Raw genomic sequence first — 25,025 nt, forward strand, 5'->3', positions numbered from 1 at the left:
TTACGAGAAATCAATACAAAAATGTGTATTTTAGTATCAAATATAACAGTTTTTACATAAAAGTGGAATTTTAAATATAAACAAAAACAAAAAAACTTTTCATTACATTTAAGAGTGGCTTGAAGAATAAGATACCTGCATATAGAAACAGCCACACCACTGCATTCCTAACATAACCTCCTTTATAAAGCATTGCCATGTGTGCTTCAAATGAAACCCATTCGTTCTGAAGACTGAGAAAAGCAAGAGTTTTGCAAAAAGGAAGAAACACAAACATGACTTTTAAACTGGTTCTCCTATTTGTATGAGTTCTCTGCACAGTTATGTTATGATAAAATTGAAGCATAGTGTGGAACACTTTAAAAATGGACTTACAGAAAGAGGAAACCCCAAGTCAAGTAGGATGCCAAGTGCACTTCCAAGTGTTATACTATATTACTACCCCAATCAGAGCATAATTGTTATACTTACTGAATTTCTAGGACGTAGACATACCCTGAAATTTTGCCTTCACAAAGGTAAATGGAGTGATCTCTAGTTGCGGGCAGAAAAATGTGGTAAGAGATATAAACAAAAACAGGGCTTGGGGTAGGTAGACCATAGCTATCAGACCAAGGTAAGTCCACATCTAGAGTAAGAAGCAGGTATTTTATGTCTAAAAGTGAAAGAAGTAGTGGTATAATGGTTGTTATTTGAAAGTGCCTTATCATACCCATCTGTCCAAAATACACACTAACCATAAACATGGTAAAGGACTTTAAAAGCAGGATGAAGGCATTACTGGTCTTCTCAATAAAGAGATTTTTTTTACTGCACAAAATATGATAGTAACCAAATTTACTTCCTAATGGAAAATATTCCTTTGTCTATTGTATTTATCACTGCAATCTGAACGGTGGTCCTAGAAACTAAAACTATAGATATCACAGACCTTTAAGATGACATATAACACCTAGTTATTATACTAACAATGTTCCATGCATAATAATATGATATAGCAATAATTTCTCTCTAAAGCTGTGTGGCTCAGTTGCATTAAATGATGCAGACTACCGAGAGTAAAGAGAGTGGTGTTGTTGGTGACCAGATACATACATACTGGGGTAGGATAACCTGTTTGGAAACATTTTTCATTTACTTTTCATAATGAAAAAACACAACACCAAAAGCTTAAAAAAATCTTTTCATAAAATCTTAATTTTGTTTGTTTTTACAAACCAGTTATTACACAGTCCAGGACTGCCAGTTTTATTACAGAACAATTAACAAAAAAAATACAAATTATACATTCCCTTTCTGCTAATACAGTTAACACGTTCACACACAAAATAAAATATCTATGGTTTCCGAATCAGGTCTCCAAAATAAACGGTCAACGTCTTCAGTTTTTTGTTGAGGAAGTTCTGTTCTACTTCAACCTGCCCACCAGGGCCAGCCAGAGATGCTACCTAGAACAAGCAAACAATAAGAACAAAAATTAATAAAATAAAGTCTATACAACAAAATGGAACCATTCATAATTAGACATTTGATTTAGCTTTTTACTTTGTACCTTTACACTGTACCCACATATTGAGGGGCTGTTTATTTGAAGCATCTTCCAAATACTTGTTTTTTGTTCCTTCCACTAGGTCCACTATGGGTTATAGATTATATGCTGCTTTGTTTTTCCCCTTAAACAGTGATGACCTCTGAGCACCTCAGTACTTAAAATAAATTATTGTCTTTTTTTAGTGGAATTTATCCTAAAGTCCCCTTATTATTAAAAATTATTATTGCTTATTTTCTTTACAATATTTTTCAAAGTTCAAGAAGTATTGATGGGATCCTATGTGAACGGTCACAGTATTGACACTCAGAAATTGCTTGGTCTATACACACATTCCATTGTCAGGTGTAGATAAAACAAGTGGTAATGTAGGTCAATGTTAGCAGATAAATTTGAATGTTTCCCACTAATCAGCATGCACCCTGAACAGACGTAATGGAACAAGGTACTGTAGGTTGCCGATACAATTTTCAGAAGTTTATCATTACAGCTTACAACATTATAACATTACATAATATATTAGAACGTCAGAGTTACACATAAATCGAAGCTATAGTTGTGCTTTAAAAATCAGCGAACAGGCAGGTCTTATTAAAGAAAGGGATGGTCTTTCTCCTTGCTTTATTAAAATATACTTACCTGCATGTTCACCATCTCTTTTTAAAGAAACCCATGTCTGGTTTGTGATGTGGTATCCTGCCATTCTCCAGGGATGAAGGAACTTAATGAAATGGGTGGAAGTTACGTCAACCTGGCCTGGCCAATCAAGATTTCCAAAGACCCAACTCCAGGAGGAAGATTGAGTGAAGATGTCAGCACAGGTGCACAGGAGTACAGGTGAGTATAAATAAACAGTGATCAGGCAGGAAAGGTTATTTTATAGTAAAAAAGGACATTGCCTACATGTTCTGCAATAAAATACTTTTTTAAGCAAGCCAATTTGAAGGCTCTCATTGCAAGGCCTAATCTGGACAGGCAGATTTCTTATCCGATAAACCATGAAACTGAACGGAAATTGGTAGCTACCAAACTGTAAAAGATTGTATTTTTGGGGTTCTGGTAAGTTGTGGATAGATCAGACACGTTTGTAAATATCAATCAGAAGAACAAAAGTTGCACTTTGTGTATATAAGAACAAGTACAGTAAACCGAAATCCTGATCACTTTCTATCCAGGTAAAACTATCAGAAGAGCAGCATCTTATACATGCATATACAGCATTTTGAGAATTACAGAATAACTAATAAAGAAGTTAGTCTGGCTTAAAATTAGCAGTGGATCTGCTTGCATGCACTTAGCCTTAGTGTTCATAACAACAAAGTAATTTACAATTAGACATAAGCAGCGTAGCATTTTGCCCTATAGGAAGTCAGGTACAGCAAGTTCTCTGTAATGTATAATTTGTTGAAAAGATGGAGCTAAATAAAATATCTATGAGTCTAGATCTCCATACTGCAGGCTACTAAAAGAACAAAACATATACCAATGTGCATTACAAAGACACCACCTCCCAGCAGCTATTTAAATACACAGATAAGTTCCTCTTTTTTGTTTCTGATAGGGAGGAAATAAAAAAAACTGCAACAGTAAGTAAAACAGCTGATGAAGCTGGTCAAAAAATAAAAGAAACACAAGCATTAATCTGTTTGTTAAATTAGATCTCCAGAACAAGAGCTAATTGCACATCTTAAGTACACGAGTGGGACTTATCTGCCAAACGACTTGAATTGAATTCATAAGTTCTTATTAAGGCCTCAGTTGGTAGTCTTTTGTGTCTGTCAGACAGGTTGGGCATTTCAACACATGTCTTTGGGCATGAAAAACCTACTTGCAGCAGTTAAAATATACATCAGGTTAACTGCAAATCACATTCTGAATGATCTCAGAAGAATATTTAATTTGTTTGATGCAGTGGACACAGGCGCTTTGTCACATATTGCTGCAATAAGCAAAATTCTTATTTGCTGGTTCAGCATTAAAGCTTCCTGCATTATCTCCCTGTTCAATAGATAAGTAATCTTGGCATTGCTGATTTATTGTGAAATGAGCAGGCAGGTGACACAAGAATCAGCAATGACGATATAACCAACTTGTTTAGCTATGTGATTGTAGAAGGGTTATGTAAAGCTTGAGATGGGCTTTACGCAAGTCCTTGGACAAGAAAAAAAAAAAGTCAAATATGCTGTATATGTGGCTGTATTCTTGGAGTTTCACTTTGCACGTTGTTACTTAGAAAAGATTTTGTTAGAAAGATCATTATTTCTGAGCCATTAGTTCACTAGAAATTATTAGAGCAGACCTTTCACTAAATTAAAGGTCTGTTACACTCAACAGGTCCCCTCTCTAATTCATCCACTCAAAGTGAATGACGTACCAGTAACACATAGGGAGGGGGACATATTAGTCCTCAGAAGATTCCCATGGAGAGCAGAACAGCAGTTTTTAAAATGACCTGCAAGGTCTTCTCACAAGATTTTGCTTGCTCTGTTAAATGTTTTGTAAATACTGCTAATGAGTTTGTTATAAGTTTAGATACAAGTAAATGATGAAGTGTTTTCATCACAGGATATAAAAGTGTTATGAAACTGCCTACCTGCACACCTTGGAATTTGAGAACGGCTGAGGCATCCAAGACTATTTTTTGCTTGTTTTGTTCAACTGTCCCACCTTTACTATTTGTTTTGTGGGGTTTATTAAACATAATTGCATTGACCGGCGACATCCTTCTTTTATGGGACAAAATGGGAAAGAGATAAATAGAGCCTGCTTGATGCTATGAACACGTAAACTACATGAAAGTTAGTTGTTTGAAAAGTGAGGGGTTCGCCGAATAAATCACTCAAAATGCTTCTGACTGGCAAAGCACCCTGTAGTGTTTTGTCCAGCCTTTAGGTTGCTGAGGCAAGATGAGGAACAGCCTTTTGTATTGTTTTGATACATTTTTTTTGATAAAATATTGTGCTGATTTGAAAAGAATGCGTATTTGGAAATGTTTATGGTCCTATTCAGTGTGCAAAATAATAATGTACCTAAGAAAAGTGAGAGAATGATAAACTATACAAGTTCTTCAAGAAAAGTACCACATAATAAATAATAGTGTTATTTACAACTAGATGCTTACTTAAAGTGTTTAAAATTCTAACAATGTGGTTCTTGTATTTGTGTGTAGCTGTGTGTTGTCAGCCCACAAGAGAATTTAGAAGTAGAGTGCATTTCACAGCATCATCACAGCATTAAACAGCTGTGATGTACCATTACCTTTACAGGTTACCAGAAAATAGGAAATAAAAAACTGGAACAATCTTTACTGGTTGATTTGCTGCACGGTCATTAAGGGGGGGAAAAAAAAGAAGTACAGAATACCTGGATGCAGTAAAGATAGACAGTGATATTTACAGTAAATATACAAATAAGTCATCCACATTATTATAGTTTTGAAATGGTTCTGTACTTTACCTGTAGATTAAGTTTTCCCCCAATGTTCACTTTAACAACATATACCGTATTTTTAGGAGAGGCTGTTCTGCAATAGAGGAAATCTACCAATGTGGGCACCTATTCCTCTGACAGCAGTCTGTTGTGTTATTCTGTGGATTACTTCTTAATTTGTCTTTAGTGAAAGAAAGTACAGGATATTCAACCTAATACGGACACCTTTCATACCCTACCTAATTTAACAAACACTTTAAAAAGGAAGCAATTACTATACTATCACTCACTACTGGAAGGTGTACTGATTTAGCAACAACATGATAAATCCTATTAAGCTGTGTATGCCAGCTTTTGTGCCCAAACATTTTACCATCAAAAACACTATGTGCTTTTTTTTGTTTTGTTATTACAGTATGACAATATAACACTATGGGCCTGATTTAGTAAAGCTCTACAAGACTGGAGAGGATACACTCATCAGTGAAGCTGGGTGATTCAGTAAACCCAGAATGGATTTAGTCCAAAATTCAAAACAATTGCTAGCAAATTACTTTGGAAAAAATACATTCCAGGTTTGCAGGATCACCCAGCTTTACGGATTAAAGTGCATCTTCTGCAGCCTTGGAGAGCTTTATTAAATCAGGCCATATGGGCATACCAGAGTTGTATTCTATGGTGCCAAATAAATTTTACAATATAAATAGTTTGCAAAAAAAAACACATACTTATAAAACATGTTCAAAACATAATACAGTCTTTTCATGCAATATTTAGAATAGCAAATATTTGCTTACCTGCTCAACATCTGTATTACGTGGTACAAAATAGATAATATTTTTTGTAATTTTCTGGGAAAGCCGGAAGATTTCAAAGGTATCAGAAATGTTAAGGAAAGTAAGAGACTAAAATTAAATTGATTGTTAGTCTAGCATGTGGATGCACTTGAAACACACAGGGACTAAAGAAACAATTAGTTAAACAGATAATATATTACATGCTTTGTTAAAATTTGAGAAAAAAAATATAATTCCTTATTGGTACTGAAGATAAAACGATCACCTGTGAAACCGTTTTGAATGTTGAAGAACAGACTGAATGTTGCTGGCCAAACTACCAAACAAGAACAAATGAAAAAATTCAGAGTGTATGGATCATCTATATAAAAATGTCATCATAAATCCAACAAGGTAAAAGGTTTATAAAATTTGTTTTGGGTCAATATAAATATACTTTACTATAAAAACTGCCATTTAGGATATAATAAACTCAGCACTGAAAGCTCAGGAGCTCCAATATATTATAATAAAGTAGCTGATATATAATACAAACTACTGAGCTTTGAGTACCAAGTTTGGTTATAGAAAAAAAACTTTTTTTTTTTTTTTTTATTTACCAAAAAAAAAAAGTTTAAAGCTGCTCCTACTGGCTATAATACAAAACGTTCTTTTGCCAAACTTACTTTGCCTAAAATACTAAAAACTTTGAATTGTACAAATGTGCCAGTTATGGCAAAACAGTTTTAGTAAAAGAACGTCACAGTCCACATATCCAATATTGTGGATATTTTAATAACCTCATACAGTATTAAGAAGTTTTTTAATTATTTTAATAATACACCCCGTCAAGGATTACCAGTGAAAATGTAATACTATACATGCCTGGAAGTAGAGCATTGTTAAACAAGCACAAATGGGTGTGCCCACTGTGAAAATATATTTAGCCTTTAATACTGAGGAGGTTTGAAAGTCCAATACTTATATTCAGTGTAAATGCTCAGTGTAAACCTAAACTAGTATATCTGTTTGGTAAGGGAAGATGCCACAGGGCAAATCATGTGGCAGCAACTCCAAAACATAAAGCATCTAAATATGCTAGGGAAGTTTGGACGTTTAAGCAAATATTACAATAGGAAAGATGTGCAATGCAACAGACTTTGACCATGGATTTATCCTTAATGTGGTACAGGTTGTAGTATTTCAGAAACTGCTGACCTCTTGTGTTCCTCACCCACTCTTGTCTTTAAACACGAACCATACCAAAGTGTGCCGTGCCATTGCACACACATTAATACCCCAGCTGGATTTTCCTGCTACCTCCACCTTATCTATCTTTGGGAGCAAGCATTTGAATGTCGAATGATAAGAGCAGTGTATTACCATACTGGCACGAATCACAGTGGTTCAGCCCTAAAGCCAAGAATATAATGAGCATAAACACTTGGCAAAGTCAGAAGAAGAATGGCTAACCCGACTCTAGTTCACACATTCTAAAACTGTCTACGGGATGTCTGTGAACATGAAACATGTCAAACATTGAAGATGGACTATAGCAGCAGAACCTGGAAGAACTAATAAATATTGTCAGTCCTGAGTGATTTTTGATTCAGAAGTGTCATTATTTAAAAAGCACAGAATGAATCTATCCTCTCTTGTAAAATAGATCAGCTTAGTAATGGTAAAAAGGCTCCAAGATTGCACTATGCCACAATAACACTTTAGTGGAGAAAGAATTTACTGGCATGAAATGTAATGCTATTGAAGAATCCCTAAATATCAGTACGAGAGTCTATGTATCTATGTATATATAGAATATAGTTTGAAGTATTACATTACATCATTTTGTAAAAAAGGATATCCATCAAGATTCATCATGGTTTTGATGTCAAAAATTTCAGCACTGACATAGTCAGGACCTCCCCATGGCGGGCTGAGGAAAACAACATCTGCCTTCAAGTCAGGAGCAACATGCATGTAATCTGCACGAATAAACTCTATCTGATCTTCTACTCCGTACACCTGGGCATTGTTGTAAGCTAGATCCAATTTCACAGGGTCAATATCCACAGCAATGACTGAAAGGAGCACAAAAACATGTTATAGTGGTAATATAGACAGCATAGTACCTGTGTATGCGCATCTGTCATTATTATACGTTCAGAAGTACCATGTACAATCACAGATTAATTAATTAGTATAGTCATTTAAAGCCTTTATTATCTGTGCTCCTAAGTGCAAGAAGTACAACTTGGCTATTCAAAACTTCCGGACTCAAAAATCACTGCAAGTACAGAATAATACATGTGCAATATGTCAGACACCCAGTGAGCTCTCAACTTCATATATACTCCGAAATCCCAACCATTGTAATCAGCCCTATATGGACTATAAACACCCCATCCTATCTTATGAAGACAGGAAGATGTAGGTGTTCTCCCCTAACACTTCCTGTACTATTGAGGCAACACTGACCCTGGATAGATAAAACACAGTGAGTGTGGTCACGATGGGACCAGTAGTGTTATGATTTGTTAACAGCTCCCCTTCTACTCCTTTCAGATACATTTTATTATCAGGCATTATCACGTGTGTCAAGTGGTAACTTTTCACTACTACAAGTCATATATTGTGACCAGCCTCCTATACCCAGTTCTTGTACCAAAGCTGTGTCTTGTAATAAAGACTACCCTCGACAATAACGGTCCTTTTTAGAAAACACCGGATCACAGTATGTGGCTGATGACTGGCTGGGAAACCCTGGGCTACTACAGATGCCAAGAAAGCGTAGGCAGCATAACCGTTCTTCTAATAATCTCACTGGAAATTACTCAAATTACATACCAGCAGATTCCTAATTACATTAGATACCATATTACTTAGATTTGCCCTGCCACAAATATCTAGTCCTACGGTGGTATTGCTTTTTTATTTAAACTGCCTTGTCCTGACCGACACTTTGGAATATAATACACATCATAGATGTGCAACCTTAATGGCAACACAAAGAACTAAGCATTGTACCAGTGAAGATATTTATCTAGGCAAGTCCTTCAACAGGGAACATAAGTGTAAGTGTAACCTTTTAAGGTTTGTATTAAAAAAAAAAAAAAGAAATCCTTTAAAAAGCAGTTTATTTACGCTAAACCAGTTTCAGAAATCTGCTAGGAGAGTAAAAAAGAAAAATCATGCTATTGATCATGATGATACATTAAGTTAACTTTTCTACCCGTAACTAGTGGAAACAAAAATAAATTAATAATATTAGATGAAAGTATCTTGTAAACTCACCAAGAATTAAAAAACCTTCATGTTACATTGCTAGTGTAAATATACTGCTGCCATCTAGAGGTGTCTGGTTATATTTGCAGTCACTATTATGTAAATGTAGATTTCATTTAACATCCAAATATCAATATAATGGGACATTACGGTTTCCTTTTGAATAAAATTATGTGGTGCTCTTACTTATGAGGTCCCAGCCTAACCTATATTTAAGTTAGGTAGTTAGAGATTTTATAGGCAGTAGGACACCCCCCATCACATGGTTAGTCAATAGAGTGAAGCAAATTGAAACGTAGCTAAAGTTAAATGTGTACAATACAATGAAGCATCTACCATCTTACCTGTGCCTGCATTTCATTTTCACCATTAGTTACGACAACTAATAAAAGGTTTACTTTAAATTTGCAACATATTTCCAATTTGCAAAAACACAGGAAAAAAATGAAATCCAATCTGTGACACTGGTTGTATCAGAATGTTTATTTTGTCACATCATCTGGGTCCTGTCTTTAGGAGTTTTCTACCATTTCCTTTGATTCTGGACTCCCGAATTGAACTGGCTGGAACCTCCACGAAGATTTGTTCACCTTAGTTTTAACTGCAACATGAAATGAACTGCATAATGCTCAAATAGCACGTTTCAAATTGTAACAAATTAAACCTTACCTCTCATGCCTGCCAAAGCAAACTGAATGGCATTTCCACCCACGCCACAGAAAGCGTCCACTACAACAGCATTTTTAAAGCACTGGAGAATGCGCTGTGCTATGTGCTCTGCAATCTTCTCAGGGGTTACTGAAAACCAGCCTTCTACAAAGTACAGAAGAAAGGTCATTGTATTACACAGTGTACTCAATGCCATGTGGCTTAATAGCCAACACACAAAAAAAGAAATACGGATTACAGCTTTTATGTTTTAATAACATAAAAAGTACAACTGCTTTAAAAATAAAACAGAAAAATGTTTTTAATTTGTTTTATATGAAAACGGTAAAAATGGTAAAAGGGATTCAAACTCCAGAAAGAAAAAATGAAGGCCCGTACTAAGGAATCAATACTCTGTAAGACCCCTTAGAACAGCTTTGAGCTTTCTGTTTTGATTTTTTTTTTTATGTGCCACATACACAGGCATTGGAACGCAAGAAAGCTAAACATGATATTACAGTGTTCAACCAAGAAATGGTTTGTCAAATATTTTTTTAATTTTACAGCAGGAAGAGTTACAAATGTCTGAAAAGTAAACAGTAAATTATATGCCAAGAAACCATTTTTTGGGTGTAACATAGCAAAACGTAAAAATTGTACACACTTGTAAAGTAGCAGCCTAACCATGCACTTTTGGGACACCAGGAGGACACAGGAATTTGTGAGTGTGTTTAAAGGCAGGCAACTTAAATAAAGGGAAGGGTAGGTTAGAAAGCCTGATAATGTTAAAGAATTCATAAGGCCAAAACAAATAAAATAAGAATTTATGTCCTTGTATTTAAATGAATTGGATTGATTGATCGATCTAACACTAAAAATAGAGGAATAGCTTTCTTTTCTTTTTATTGGCTGTCATGTGACTGCTGTTGTCCTCTCTGCTGCCCCAGGTCCAAGAGCAGAACTTGGAGACTTTAGTCATCATGTCCATCAGAGCTAAACATTTCTTCTGGTATTCAAGCACAGTATTAAGCACATTTAAACATGTTTCAACTTTCTAACAAAGTTTAATTTTTTTTACATAGCTTGGTATGTTATTGGGCTATGTTTGTACCTTGCAAAATTAACATCTTACATTTTTTCTTTAATTCATTTAGGTTTTATTCCTTTCTAATTTTTACAAATCCATATTAAATGTACTGCCCATTGTTCTGCACCTATTTGACATTTGGCTTGTTTATTCTGTTTTACATAATGTTACTATTAATTCAATAAATACTGAATTTGGGGGGAAGCCAATTAACCTACCAGTATTTTTTTGAGATGTGAGAGGAAACAGAAGGGCCCAAAGGAAATCCACCCAAACATGGACAGAACATACAAACTCTATGCAGGGAACGCCCCTGGTCAGGTTTCTAACCTGGGACTCTAGTGCTGCAAATGAGCGCTAATCACTGAGCCACTGTGCTGCCAAGGTGATGTTTTATGAAGAAGTACTGATGTAATGTCTTACCTTCATCCAGTTGAATCCCTTCATCAAAGCGAGAGAAGAGTCTATAGCGCTGGGCCCAGTACTTTGCAAGGTGTGATCCAGCAATTTCTGGAGGTGGCGACAGTATTTTCTTTTTGCTTTTTTGCTTTTTCTTCTTATTGCTCCTACCTGCAGTTGATACCTGGGAGCCTACAAACACAAGTGGCCATATGTTTTAACATACATGTACAGAAGATAATCCACTGATAAACTGACACAATGTCATTAAACACAAGTTTGTGTGATAAATAATCTGCAGCTGTGTTTGTTATATTTATTATTTATACATTAAGTAAGCACATTTTACAGTGATTTAGGGTAGCCATACATAGTGAAGGTGTCTCTTACAGACAAAAAACAATGTTAATGACTCTGTACTGACCAGCTTCAACTTTTATTCTAAGTTTGCAAGTGAACAGACAAAGTTTACCGATAAGTGACAACACCTACCAATGACACATTAACTGGTAACCTTGTTCAGTGTATTGATGTATGCAAACCCCTAAAAAAGTTTTGAACCATTGCCATAATGTACCCAGTGGCAGTTTTAACAAATCACCTACCTCCTTATTCCATAGGAAATGTACAACAGCACAGGACTCCCCAACAATATCATCCTGACTAGAATAAGTTTCAAGACTATAAAAGGACAGCAGTGACATCACCAATGAAGTTAAAGGTTAGGAAGGATTTGATTAGGTTAAAGGTTAGGTAGGAAAAAACAAAAACACCAACCATTTTTCTCTTCTGTTTCAACCTGTAGATAGCTTGGAATTTCCAGAGGGACCAGTTGTCTTGTGGAGTCTGCATTATCTCTTGATTGTTCCTGAGGAGAACTTCCATCTGCTGAACACCAGATGGCATTGGATGGCAATTTACAATGTGTTTCTATACCCATGCTGCTATCATCTAGCAGGTAAGAATTGCTTTTGGCATCTTGCATTTCAGATTGTTCATCGATATCAGGATAGTAATGTTCCTCAAAAGCCTCTTCGAGGTGGGATTCTGCAAGTACATTAGTTGATTTAACATTCAAAGTGTCTTGTTCGTCAGAGTCAGAACTACTAAAAGAATCCTCCACTTCTGGCAAATCTTCATTTATTTCATCATCAACAGGTTCTTCCACCTTCCTCAGGAAAGTCTGCACCTGACAAAAAAATGACAGAAAGTAATGACTACTATTCAACAAACCAACAACCCAAATTTCACAATGACCATGTATTATTCTATGAATGAAATTAGCGTGAAACCTTAGGGTTCTTCTAATCACTATGTCAACGTGAGCGGTGGATATAGTAAGTGTAGCAGGGGTTCCCTGAAGACCTGAAAAGGTATTTTAAGGGTTCTACGAGTATATAGTATTTACAGAAACCTTGGGGGAGCTGCTATGGCTGCAAGAAAACAGCATTTGAACTGAGGCTACAGACTGGTATTGAAAGATAGTTTTCAATATTAAATGACAAAATATCTTGTGTAGACACTTTAGCAAAATATTTACCACAGTTTAAAAATCTTCTTAATATATGTTTTTTGATTTTTACTATTTTTGTACATAAATTAGGTCAATTATTGTCAGTTCATTGTTTAGGGACAGTAATGTTCCCTATACAAAAGTCAAATCATCACTTTTAGTACATAAAATGCAATACCTTTTTTAAAGTTTTACTTTTTGTAGATTTCTTATCTGAATCATCTGCAAAAAATATATGGCGGTTCTTAACATTCACAGGTCTGTGCATATCCAAGAAATGAGAGCGGTGCCTGACTCCTTTATCCAGGTAGCGCAGAGTCCGATGTTTGAAGTCTGGAATTCCCCCATATCTAGAATAATATAAAAACACAAAGGTATAGAGTTAAACATAATATGCTAATCCATAATGATCTAGAGCAATATCTTGCTATATTATAATAATCAGCTCTTTTACACAGTGTGAAAAAGGTCAGGTTTGGATGACTTAATTTCCTGTTCTGTTCAACATCCCAACAGAATCCAAAAAAAGAAATCTCCCCGGAGCGACAATGAAAACATTCAGAGAGATTCTTACACTTTTCCACTCTATCCAAAATGATGTGTTTTACTATGAACAGCAGGCCTAGGGCATCTACTGCTTACATGAGAACATACACATATATACAACTTTCAGTAGCCAAAAAGCCATCATGAAAGCAGTATGTAGGCTGACAATTGTGTGCATTTCTGAGTCTTATGTGGAGGAAGCATGCAGACCAGAATCTCCAAAATCACCAAGACACCCTTACTCCCGTCCTCCAGCATGGCATACTTACTTCTGTCCTTTACCGTGCTTCAGTCCTAGGATAGTGGAGGATTCAGCAAGTACTTCCTGTGGGTTCTCCTCGACATCCAGCTCATGACTATAAAAATGCAAAACATATATTATCCTTAGTGAACAGAAAATATAAAACAAGTCTGCAAACATAGAACAAAGGCCTCACAAACTATAGTTGTAGCTGTTCAGATTTTACACTTACCTCCTTTTGATTTTTGCTTGTTTGCACTCTGGAGGTTCATCATCATCCTCACCATTGTCCTCACTGGTTCTTGCTTGCCCTTTGTGTACAGTTTTTTCTGGATTCAGCTGTGACACTTATTTAAAAAAAGAGAAAATTGAAGAAACAATAATTCATTGCCAGGAAACAAACTATTATATAAAAGAATGCATTTTAACCATTCTGTCACCAAGTTAGTCAACAAGTTTTATTTATATTGCTCTGACTACACAGAAACTTCAGTTTGTATGCTGCATACATAATGAAATCATACAAACTGGATCCTATATGAATGCACCTTGATCAAATTATACTATACTACTTGAATTATGCCTTGATCAGGCAGTTGGTGTTTGCATACATAAGTTTTCTTGTGTACTCGAAGGCTCAAGAGCACTCTCTTCGCTGTAATAGATTGAGTTGCTGAGTTTAAACAACAACTGCTGATAGAACACCAGAAATGGACAATGGATTGAGGGGAGCACAGTTATGAACTAATATAGGGTTGGTTATAGGCACCGGCAGGCATCAGGGGCCCTGCAGCATGGAACCCTGAATTGAAACAAATGCCTGACAGAAAAACGGAATTTCACTACAACTCAGACAGATGCCTCTCTGCTAGTCAGGATTGTATACCATAGCATATAAAGTCATGTAAAAGAAAAACAGACACCCTCTTTTAAATCTAAGGTTTACGTTTCAGAACACAAACAGATTCCACCAGGTCTTTATTTACCAAAAATGAAGCCACAAATGGAGAAGTTGTGTGTGAGATAGGCCTATGTAAAAGAAGTGGCTCCTGCTCAGCCAAAATGGTACACTCACTAAGCAAGTTTTCAGGGTAAGGACTAGTGTTGAAGCAATGCCAGCATCTATGAACCTGGAAAGCGCTTCTAGGCTAACATGGTATCAGAATGGGGCCCATAAGGAGCTATATGCAGAAACAAGTGACCACAGGTCACCTCCAGACTGTCCCTGGACAGTCTACACTCTCCATTCCAAAAGTTAGAAGGAGGATAGCTGTAATCAAACTGGCTAGCTCTATCTGTAATATATAAAAACTTTTACAGAACTGGGTTAGGTGGAAAAAGCTAGCAAAAAATAAGAAAAAACTTTTACTGAACTGTAAAAACTTGAATTGAGGAAAACATGTACTTTTTCTTTGGACAAACAGCAAAGCACAAACGTGTTGGTATTAGGAGGGTTTTTTTTTTTGGGGCTGACCAACAATTTTTTTTGTCAGTGTCCAATTCTATTGCGGGTGAAAGTTAAGTGCAGTGTTTATTTTATTAGGAAATTGACAAATTTATCTGCAACCTTAAGAAACGACTGTATCAATATCAATGCTTAGTGTAAAAATACAATGATAGCCAAAAGAATAAATCCATGTGACTAATACTGTGTAGGTCCCCTTTGTGCTGCTGTGATTTAAGGCATTGACTCGATACCTCTGAAGTAGTCCAGTGGTAATTGCCACCAAGATGCCTTCCTTCCATAGTGCTTCCTACTGCTATCTCTTTCCCAGGTGAACAATGCACATGGTCATCCACATGATTTAAATGATACAATGTCTGAAGCTCATGTGCCCACTGTAGGCGCTTTTGGTAGTGAAAAAGTTTAGTGTAAGCACTTTGGGCTGGTTTTATAGCATACCTGAACACCCCAGAAGAAGACCTGTCCCAGTCATCTAGCCATCAAAATTCAGCCCTTGTCAAAGTTGCTCAGATCATTACACTTACCCATTTGTCCTGCTTCCAACACATTGCCCAGAATCAATGACAGTTTACTCGCTAACTAATATATCCCACCCCTTGATGCAAACGTAATAGGTTATTTAAATGTTATTCACCTATGAGTGGTTTTATTGTTTTAGCTCATCAGGGTATCTAGTAATGGTCTATCTATTATCTAGTTTTTATTCTGTATACCTTTGTATAACTTCCAGACAGAATTTAATTAATACAGCTATTAATATTTACAGACTACAATCCAACAGAGAATGCGCTTTCAAACAAAATGTCAGGCATGCAGGAAAACTGTTGCCCAGCTGTGAATTTCTACAAGCTTTCTTTCCTGTTTATAAATTGCTTTAATAAAAAAAGTGCCAAGGCCATCTCTTGTTATATATTGACAATTATTAAGCCATCAGTAAAGTCAATAAATGCTAATTTTACAGACCTGGCTGGCTGGATGAAGAATGTCCAGATGGTGCATTTGTCTCTCCAGAACCCCCATTTTGGTGATCACAGTGATCAGGATCACAAGGACAATGCGTTTCATGGTTTTCTGTGTCCTGTGCCTGATGACTCTCATAAATAACACTTATAGGTTTACAGTCCTGCTCGGCTTCATTTATATTAAGATTTATATTCTCCAGTCCGTTTACAATGCCATCACATAAACGATCAAGGTCTTTCTCCAGTGTTGGTGGCGGAGAACAGCTTGGGAGTTTTGCATCCTCCGTACTTTGTTCAGCAAATTCACCTGGTGAGTTGAATGTCCATCCTAGTTGGGTCCAGTAATTAAACTGCTCATAATATTGCCAATAGGATTCACTATAATGTTTATTCCACTCTTCTGTGGTCTCAGAAGAATTCCAGGGTTCAGGGTTACTCTGGCTGATCTCTGGGTTCTTTACAACCCAATCTTGCCACAGCAGCCCTTGCCCATGCTGGTTCCAGTAATCTTCCCAACTCTTCTGTATAGTGGGATCTGCAGCTGTGGGTTTCAGACTGTATGCACCCTCAGACACTGTTACGGGGCTTTCTTCTTTTCCAGACTGATCAGGATTTTTACTACGAACTTCTTCAATGTCAATATCTTGTGCCGGCTCTACCACATCATCTACACAGCTCTCATTTTTACATTTCTGGTGCTTGTTCCGTACCTTCCTTCTCTTTTTGTGTTCCTTAAAAGAGTGATCTGGTAGCTGAAAATAGATAGTAATTATTGTCTCTAGGTATTGTCTAAATACCCTAAATAATTGCCTAAAATATCTCTGAGAGGTCCCTAAAATTACCAGCCATCTACAACATACAAAACCTAACCAACTTCAGACATCTAAAAATTGTAAATACAGTCTGTATAATAGTTCAAGAGCAAATTAATACATACATTTCAGTCACAGATATAACAAAAATAGCCTATTTTAACATAATCCATGTAGAAGACAGACTAATATGGTTGGACCTGGGTAATATAGAAAACTTGGAATGGATTTCCTAACAATAATTTGCTATTTGTTGGCAAATATTCAGTCCTGGAACAGATCGATTCCATGTTTGCTGGTTCAACAAGGTTCTCACACGATAGTCTTTCTTCATCAGTCTTGGGGGAGCGATAATAAACCAGGCTCTTTAATTCTGTGTGGGAAACTTAAATCTATCATAGGCATTCTGTGTGTTGCAGACAATGCAGTAGCAATTTTAAACAATAGTATTCAATTCCGACGTAACCACCATCCAATATTTAAAAGATCAAACATGTAAGGAATTGATTTGAAAAGTGAAACATCAATGTGTAGGTGATGCTGCAGCTCAATCTCAAGAAACATCATGCACCTACAGCAGATGTAAGCACAGGCACAAGCCACAACTTTACATGGTGTATTGTATATCATATTTTGGTGCAAATTACAGAAACAGTTTTATTGTAATAAATAGTACAGCAAAAAAATGGGAAAATAGGTGTGAATGAGGCCAAACCTCTACTCAAATTTTACAAAGAAGCATTTATTTACTTATATGATCTTTAAAGTCACATGTTTTGCCATGGCGAATCCTTAATCTTAAAAAACACGTTAAAAAAAAAAAAAAGTCACTTGTTTTACCTATGTTTTGCCTCTTTAGGTAGTAATATTGTAATTGTTATACTTAGTATTTCTGTATATGATAGAACCTCTGACTCACTCCATGTGACAATGATGGGTCAATCAGCAAGTATCTAAATGCCAAGCAATTTAAAAATCCTACTGAACAACTGTATATCAGCTGATCTCACCACCCAGCTCCAAAATGTCTGCTTATTTGTTGCTACACATATATAGATTGATTCATTTACTAAGGTTCTCCAAGACTCGAGAAGATAGATCATAGTAGAACCTCGGTGATCCAGCAAACCTGTAATAGATTTGGTCAATAATTGAAGAAAATTGCCAAATGGAAAATTGGAAATGATTTTAGGAAATCCATTTCAGGTTTGCTGATCACCCAGGTTTTCCTATTTTGTTCTTGCTTAGGTTGTATGTCGACTCACACAGGTTTCTGAAATGAAAACATTAGCACTCATTAAGTTATTCATAAGACTACAGTTTTCCTTTGCTGAATAAGCATGATCATCTAAGGCAGTAGTTTTATTTCTGTAAGCGTCCACACAGGTTAATCTTTATCGGGCAGACACTGCGGATAACATGAGTATGGTTCAATGAACACAAAAGTAAACAACATGTCCTTTAACTACAGATATAGAAAACACTTTTTAATTTTTTGCATGAAAACATTTTTTATGGATGTAGTTAAAAGATTTGTGATCCAAGGTGGATGGTTCATAAAGATTTACAATGCGGACTCTAAAATTAGCTTACACTGGACAGAAAATAGAATCTTTCTGATGTATATTTAGGGAATGGAATGGTCCAGCAGATGCAGTGCAGCCCTGCGATGTTACTTCTGTCTAGGAGGGATAGTTCCTTAGATGTATTACTTTTATTAATATTATTAATAAACAGGATTTAACTAGCGCCAACATATTACACAGCGCTGTACATTAAATAGGGATTGCAAATGACAGACTAATACAGACAGTGATACAGGAGGAGAGGACCCTGCCCCAATCCCTCTCTCTCTCTCTATTATATATATATATATATATATATATATATATATATATATACACACACACACACACACACACATATACATACAGACACACACAGAAAACTTACTATAAAGTTCTTCTCGTATGACGACCCACCAAACTTTACTGGAAGACCCATTTGTAACATAAGTTCAGCCTCTGAGTCCAGCTCTTCTTCTATAACAGGGACTTTGAATGTTTCAGATGCTGCTGGTAAACTTGAAGAATCCTCTTCTTCTTCCTCATCATCGTTGTAATCTGTGGATCAATACATTGTAATATTCTTGTAAAACAAATTGTGCCATGGATGAGTGTAGTGCACAATAAAAAAGCATTTAAAAGAAGAAATAGATATTTGTATAAAAATAAAGAAAATGTATGAAATCCTGATGAAAATTTGTACAGAAAAAAAAATTGTGGTTACCATTGCTGATCTCTACTAGAAATACTGGTTATCTGGATATTATATTAATTCAGTGATTAATACTCATGGGGACATTTATTAAGCCAATTAGAGGCACAATTTGTGCAAAAGCTTACAGACCCATGTACTCTCTCTGTATTGCTGGTCAGCCAAGTGTGACTATTTGTGCTGTTCACAAACAGATTTCTAAGAGAAGAGAAGACAGCTTTTCATGCTAAACAGTTGCTAAATAACAAGCGGTCAGGGTCAGGTTTTATTCTGTAGCAGGGCTACTTTAATGCAACTGAAGAAGGTATTACAAGCTGTAACCCTGTCACGTAAACGGTATCCTGTTCAGCATTGCCTAGCTATGTGACAGAACTGATAAATGCCCCTGAATCACAAGTATGTATATTAAGTACTTCACTTGCTGCATGCTTGTTTAGGTCTGTAACTTTATGTGGTTTATTCAGAAAACAAGACAGTTCACATGTTTCGAAAGGGGGCAGAAAAAGCAGCAACATGTTTCTCTCAGTACGGGTACAGTATCTTTTAGGGAAGATGCTAATGCAACACTTAAGTATTGGTTTCAGCCTGTAATATGCAGCCTGCATGGAGTTTGTTCTACCTGTGTCTGGACTATTTTCTTGGTTTATTGGTGCACCCTGGCAGAAGAACTTTCACCCACATTAGCAGGAAAATCTGAGTAAATAACTGACACGTAGAACTACACTGTAGGCTTATTGGGAAAAAAGCAACTGTTGGTAAGTTGTTTATGAGGCTACACTAAGCTTTCTCACAGATGTTGCTATATGAAATTCATACATCCATGTATTATGAAAATAATGTATGCAATTAAATCTTCTATTTTCATTTTTTTAAATTTAAATAGAGCACAGTAAGGTTATACCTCAACCCAGAAAAAAAAAACATGTTTTGCCTACAGATAAACAAACACAAAATCCTACCAATGATAACCCTCAACAGTCTACATAACATACAGCTCTGTAAAAATGAAGAAACTCTGTAATATACAGAGTGAATGCAGAACATACAAAGGAAAATCCTAATATTTACTGATCATGAATTTAAAATAGTAACTCCAAGAATCAGCAACACTAAATTCAAGATACTAAAGCATTCTGTGCAAACAGCCTGCATATCAAAAGAGCAGCTGAATCCTAAACCAACAGACCTGCAGGCATTTGTGAATGTGCAAGTGACAGACTGAGAAGTTTAAAGCATGGAGGGAACTCATTTAAAAGGCAGTGGGATGTTGGCTTCCATCAGAATACCTGACACCTGGAAGTCTTATGAGTTTACTAAAGTGGAAACAAGAAGCAGAATTAAAGATTTTATCCATCAACGCATGTTACTGTTTTACCTTTATAAAAAATAAATATTAACATGAATTTAAAACTGTCTATACATGACAGAGAATTATTGGGAGCAACTGCATATTCTTAAGCCTACAGTTTCAATTAATGCAGTAAATATTAGATACCTTTTATCTTTGATACAGCAAATCTTTAGTCAAACCAGTAATTAGTTCCTGGATGCAAAACACCATTTATTTCTCTGATCACCCTGATGGTCCCTAAAACCACACAGAGGGAAGATTTCCAAATCACAACTGTTTAGTGGGAAAGTCAGTTTCTGAAAAATATATTTTACACAAACGGAGATCTAAGTGCAGGAGGATAATGCTATCGCTGCTACTGCAATCCAGTAGGACAAAGCTTGTCTATAGGTACGGAAACCATAAACCCATTTTGTTTTGTCTAAAAAGCATCTATATAGAGACAGAATCACTACACACACACACACACATTACCTCTTTCATTATTCTTTTTGTTTCTGTAAACTCTTCTTAAACCCAAACAGTACAAATGACGATCACTAGAAAGAAATCGTGACAGAAGACTTGTTGTTAAAGAAAGACATAGGAAGCATTAACACCAGTAATTACAAAATACAATAATTCCACCATCAAATCATGACACAACAGTGCTATTCCAAACTTTTATCTTTCACTTTCTAAGGTAGCAAGTTTCACCAAGTTTACAGTGAGCCTGGTTTATTAAAGCTCTCCAAGGCTGGAGATGATACACTTTCATCAGTGAAGCTGGGTGATCCAGCAAACCTGCAATGGATCTGGTCCAGGATTCAAAACATTTGCTAGCAAATGACTGAAGTAATACATTCTAAGTTTGCTGGATCACCCAGGTTCAAGGTCAAAAGCATTCAAAGCCCCTTGTACTCACATTAAGGCCCACAGCAGTACCATATACACACACACACACAGTACCCCCTCTCCCCACACACAGCAGCCAAATGTACAGTACATCATTGTAAAAGACCATCACATGAACAGTTCTTCAGCACCCCATCCCTCCTCCCCACAACCACAATTACACTAATTAAAATCACAATGCAAGTTTAAAGAAAAACCCCTCCAGCAGTGATAAACTGAAATAGAGGACCCACTATACCAGCAAAAAGAAACTTAAAGCACAGAAAATAATAAAACTTGTTTCCAATGTTTGAGGCAGATCAAACATTTAACAAAAGGAAGGCACTAGAAACACATCACCACAAGAAAGTCTAGCACTAATACCGCTTACCCATATGGATGCAATATGATTAAGAACTTTCAGTCCAAAACAAGTTGAAGATTTCTTATGATGTTGTTCCGCCATTGCCTTTTAATTAGTTAATAAATCGAATTATTAGCAATCAAGTAGACACATTTATAGCTTTCTATACTGTAACTTCTGCCTCTGCTACGCTGCAATATAAACTCAGTTTCCCAGGTAGCAAGAGATGTGATATTATTCAGCCCAAAGGTTGCGTGGGGACAACAAATTATAGTCAAAATTATTACAGGGTAATGTGATGATAACACCCTTGGCGGAGCTATCAAAACAAACTTTAGGTCAGGGGTCACCAACTGCGCATGCGCGGGGAGCCGTGTGTCACTCAAAGGGGAAGAAACATCCCCCATAGTGATGTCATGATGCCAGAACCCGCCGACTGGGCAGGTTGTGTCCATATGAGTGACATGGTCCGCAGAGTGGAAGTCTCTCAATGGAAAACTTCTGTCTGGAGAACAGGATAGGGGCACTGGGCATGGGATATGAGATAAGCAGAGCGACATGTCAAGTATTAACAGAATTTTTGTGTATGTGGAAGTAGATGACAGGACATAATAGTGTAATGAAACAGGACAAAATAGTGTAATAAAAGAATAATGAGTGAATTATTACTTACTTAACAAAAGCTCTGGAGCAAAGACACAATATTCTGCTTTCTTCACTCAGATCATCCAGGTAAAGGCACATCTCTGCCACATGATTCCATTCTACACATAGCATGATCCTAGTATAGGACAATTTACAGGAATAACATTCTGATACATAAAAACAATTGTTTTAAAATTAGAAGTTAATCAGTTATGTCAAAGAGGAGTGTCCTGGACAGGAATGGGCTATTCAAAAATACAATTGCCAATTACTAAAATAAAACTTTTTTTGAAGATTATACAGGCTTCCTCCAGGAATTTGATGCACTTGAAAACTGCACTGTTAACCGCTCTTCCATACTGTGCAGATTTACCCTGCAAAGTTCAACCTCAACTGCACTCAACCTCTGTGTCAAGCAGTTGAGAACAAGATTTGCTGAAGTTCAATGGATTCAGGAAGTTGATATGTGATTGGATGCAACCATACCCACTATACAATCGCTGTGAGTGGTGGTTAAATGCGGTTGCAAGTCAACTGTGACCACAACAGCATGCAAAGAGTGGAATGGGAGCGGATTTTGAAAATATCTGTGTTTTTTTTGGTTACTGACAGCAGCATGGTGGCTCAGTGGTTAAGAATCTGGCCATTAGATTGTGAACCCCTTTGAGGGACAGCTAATGACAGGACTATAGACTCTGTTCAGTGATAAATAAATACTGTATGTTCCCCTGCTGGAATAACTCCTCTTCTTCATTTATCACAATAATGGGAAATTGTCATATTTAGGGAAATTTTTCAAAGGGATTTTTTCCTACTGGCAGCTTAGTGTGAATTCAGCATAAGAAGGATATCTATCACCTTGCCTAGAAATATCTACTCTGCCTGGACTCTGAACAAGAAGTGAACTAAATTCTGCTTAACAGGGGACCTGATAGGAGTATAACCCAAACCATACTTCATCCAAAACAAAATATAACTTTTCACATTATTCACACTTTAACATCAGGTCAGTAATATGCCAACATACAGGCATAAATGACTAATAAGACTTCATTATAGTCTCCTTCTCCATCTCTGCTATAAAAGCCAAGGGCAGCAAGAGTGGAGCCATAACCCTTCATTGTCCATAGTTGTGATAAATTCTGCCTTATTATACCTCTGATGAATCTTGCAGCAAGTAGGTTTCCTGATAAAAGATACATTAGGTACAAGGAAAGTGAATCAACATTTCTAATAGTTGGTGCTTTTTATGTGGACATCAGAGTTTGTGCCTAATTCCAGTTCTTGGCACAGCCCAAGTTACCAATGTAGCAGAAATTCTTATGAAAATTCTGCAAGTGGTGACTAGCTCGGAGATAGCATTGCACAGTTTTATTGACTGAATTGTGAATCACCAATCCATGATTTATACATTATTTGTATCTGTAGAATAGAATACAAAGTGCAGTGACCTGGAGCAACCACGTTTAACGTTTAGGCTGTGGTAATGACATATGACTATAGTAGGGATATTGGAGTGTGAGCCCCTTTGAGGGACTGTTAGTGATGACTATGGCCTTTGTACAGTGCTGCGTAATATGTTGGCGCTATATACGTACTATGTAAAAATAACAACAAAAATACTAATAATAGCCAGATAACTACAAGGTTCTGGATTTCTATTATGGCTTAATACGCTTCATTATGGCACTGAATAAACCTGACAGTGTACATGGATGTATAACGATGTGATATACTTACAGTCCTTGCAGTTCCAGCCGTTATCTGTATGACAGTAAGTATTCTTGATTATCTGGATTTTGAAAATCTGGGTTCTAAAACATAAACCAAAATTAGTCTTGAAGGTACAGAATCTAAATGATCTACTGTCAATCCATTAGAGAAAGCCTATTTTTTTTTTCAATTACATAATAAAGAACTAACATGGCAAACAAAGACAAATGAGTAATGCCAAACTCCCATACAATACACAATCTGTGCAATCATCTGAGATATCTACCACTATGTAGAGCAGGGATATGATCTGACACTATTTGAAGGGACTATATTGTAGTCATATTACAAAACTTTGGTAAATCTTAAATGAATTGCACAGATTGTATAATGTATGGCCGGCTTTATATACAGGCAAGAATTGCCTTCTTCTAACTGCAGACATCAATGGTTGGAGCCACTGAGAATTTGGAAGCCATTAATGTGAATTCCAATCTTTCCTCCTGTTGGTTATACACATGCACGAAGAATTTTAGGAATTATAAGATTTTTTTGCATAAACTAAGAAATGCATCAATGCAATCTACAGACATTCCTACATACAGGTAGTCCCCGAGTTAAGGACATAAGACATACAGACTACACCTAGATATGAATGGGGCTTTCATGCTAGTTGGTGTGCAGGACGGAGGCTTGATGGGGGGAGGGGGATGGTTCGCATGACTTGCAGAAATCTTTTGCTGTTCTGCAACCTCTTGTAACTCTTTAATGTCCAAGACAAACTGTGCAGTTGTTTCTTTTTGCATGTCAAAGCACAGTTTGCTCCATAAGCTAAAGAATGTCTAGGCTCCATAAAGTTTTTTTTACTTGGTTTATGATTAGCTCACAGTGAGGATTTTATACAGTAACCGATACCACGCTGCCTAATAATATGTTCAGACAAATAGCTGTCCTAATTGCATTAAAATAATGTACCTGTTCCGACTTACATACAAATTCAACTTAAGAACAAACCTACAATCCCTATATCGTATGTAACCCGGGGACTACCTGTACCTATCCTGTCCTGGCTGAATGCTTTGAACTTTTTTAT

The 25,025-nt window shown here is 36.4% G+C and overlaps 1 protein-coding gene across 3 annotated transcripts in view; it reads right to left on the minus strand.

Annotated features, from left to right (window-relative positions):
* Window positions 1-25,025, minus strand: part of TGS1 (trimethylguanosine synthase 1) — a 25,721-nt gene continuing 696 nt past the window's right edge. For 2 of the 3 annotated variants that reach the window (XM_072411188.1, XM_072411187.1), the window contains exons 2-15: window positions 23,960-24,033; window positions 22,248-22,355; window positions 20,812-20,876; window positions 18,663-18,832; window positions 15,899-16,649; window positions 13,703-13,817; window positions 13,499-13,585; window positions 12,862-13,033; window positions 11,948-12,359; window positions 11,195-11,362; window positions 9,706-9,849; window positions 7,616-7,832; window positions 5,776-5,854; window positions 1-1,448 (exon numbers count right to left, since the gene is read on the minus strand). In XM_072411188.1, coding sequence (XP_072267289.1) covers window positions 1,338-1,448; window positions 5,776-5,854; window positions 7,616-7,832; window positions 9,706-9,849; window positions 11,195-11,362; window positions 11,948-12,359; window positions 12,862-13,033; window positions 13,499-13,585; window positions 13,703-13,817; window positions 15,899-16,649; window positions 18,663-18,832; window positions 20,812-20,876; window positions 22,248-22,351 — 2,595 coding nt within the window. In that variant the 5' untranslated portion in view covers window positions 22,352-22,355; window positions 23,960-24,033 and the 3' untranslated portion in view covers window positions 1-1,337. Of the gene's footprint in view, window positions 1,449-5,775; window positions 5,855-6,040; window positions 6,092-7,593; window positions 7,833-9,705; window positions 9,850-11,194; window positions 11,363-11,947; window positions 12,360-12,861; window positions 13,034-13,498; window positions 13,586-13,702; window positions 13,818-15,898; window positions 16,650-18,662; window positions 18,833-20,811; window positions 20,877-22,247; window positions 22,356-23,959; window positions 24,034-25,025 lie in introns of all 3 variants that reach the window. The other variant, XM_072411189.1, reaches the window with a different exon arrangement.

This window comes from Pyxicephalus adspersus, chromosome 5 (assembly GCF_032062135.1).
Source record: "Pyxicephalus adspersus chromosome 5, UCB_Pads_2.0, whole genome shotgun sequence".
Classification (NCBI taxonomy): domain Eukaryota; kingdom Metazoa; phylum Chordata; class Amphibia; order Anura; family Pyxicephalidae; genus Pyxicephalus; species Pyxicephalus adspersus.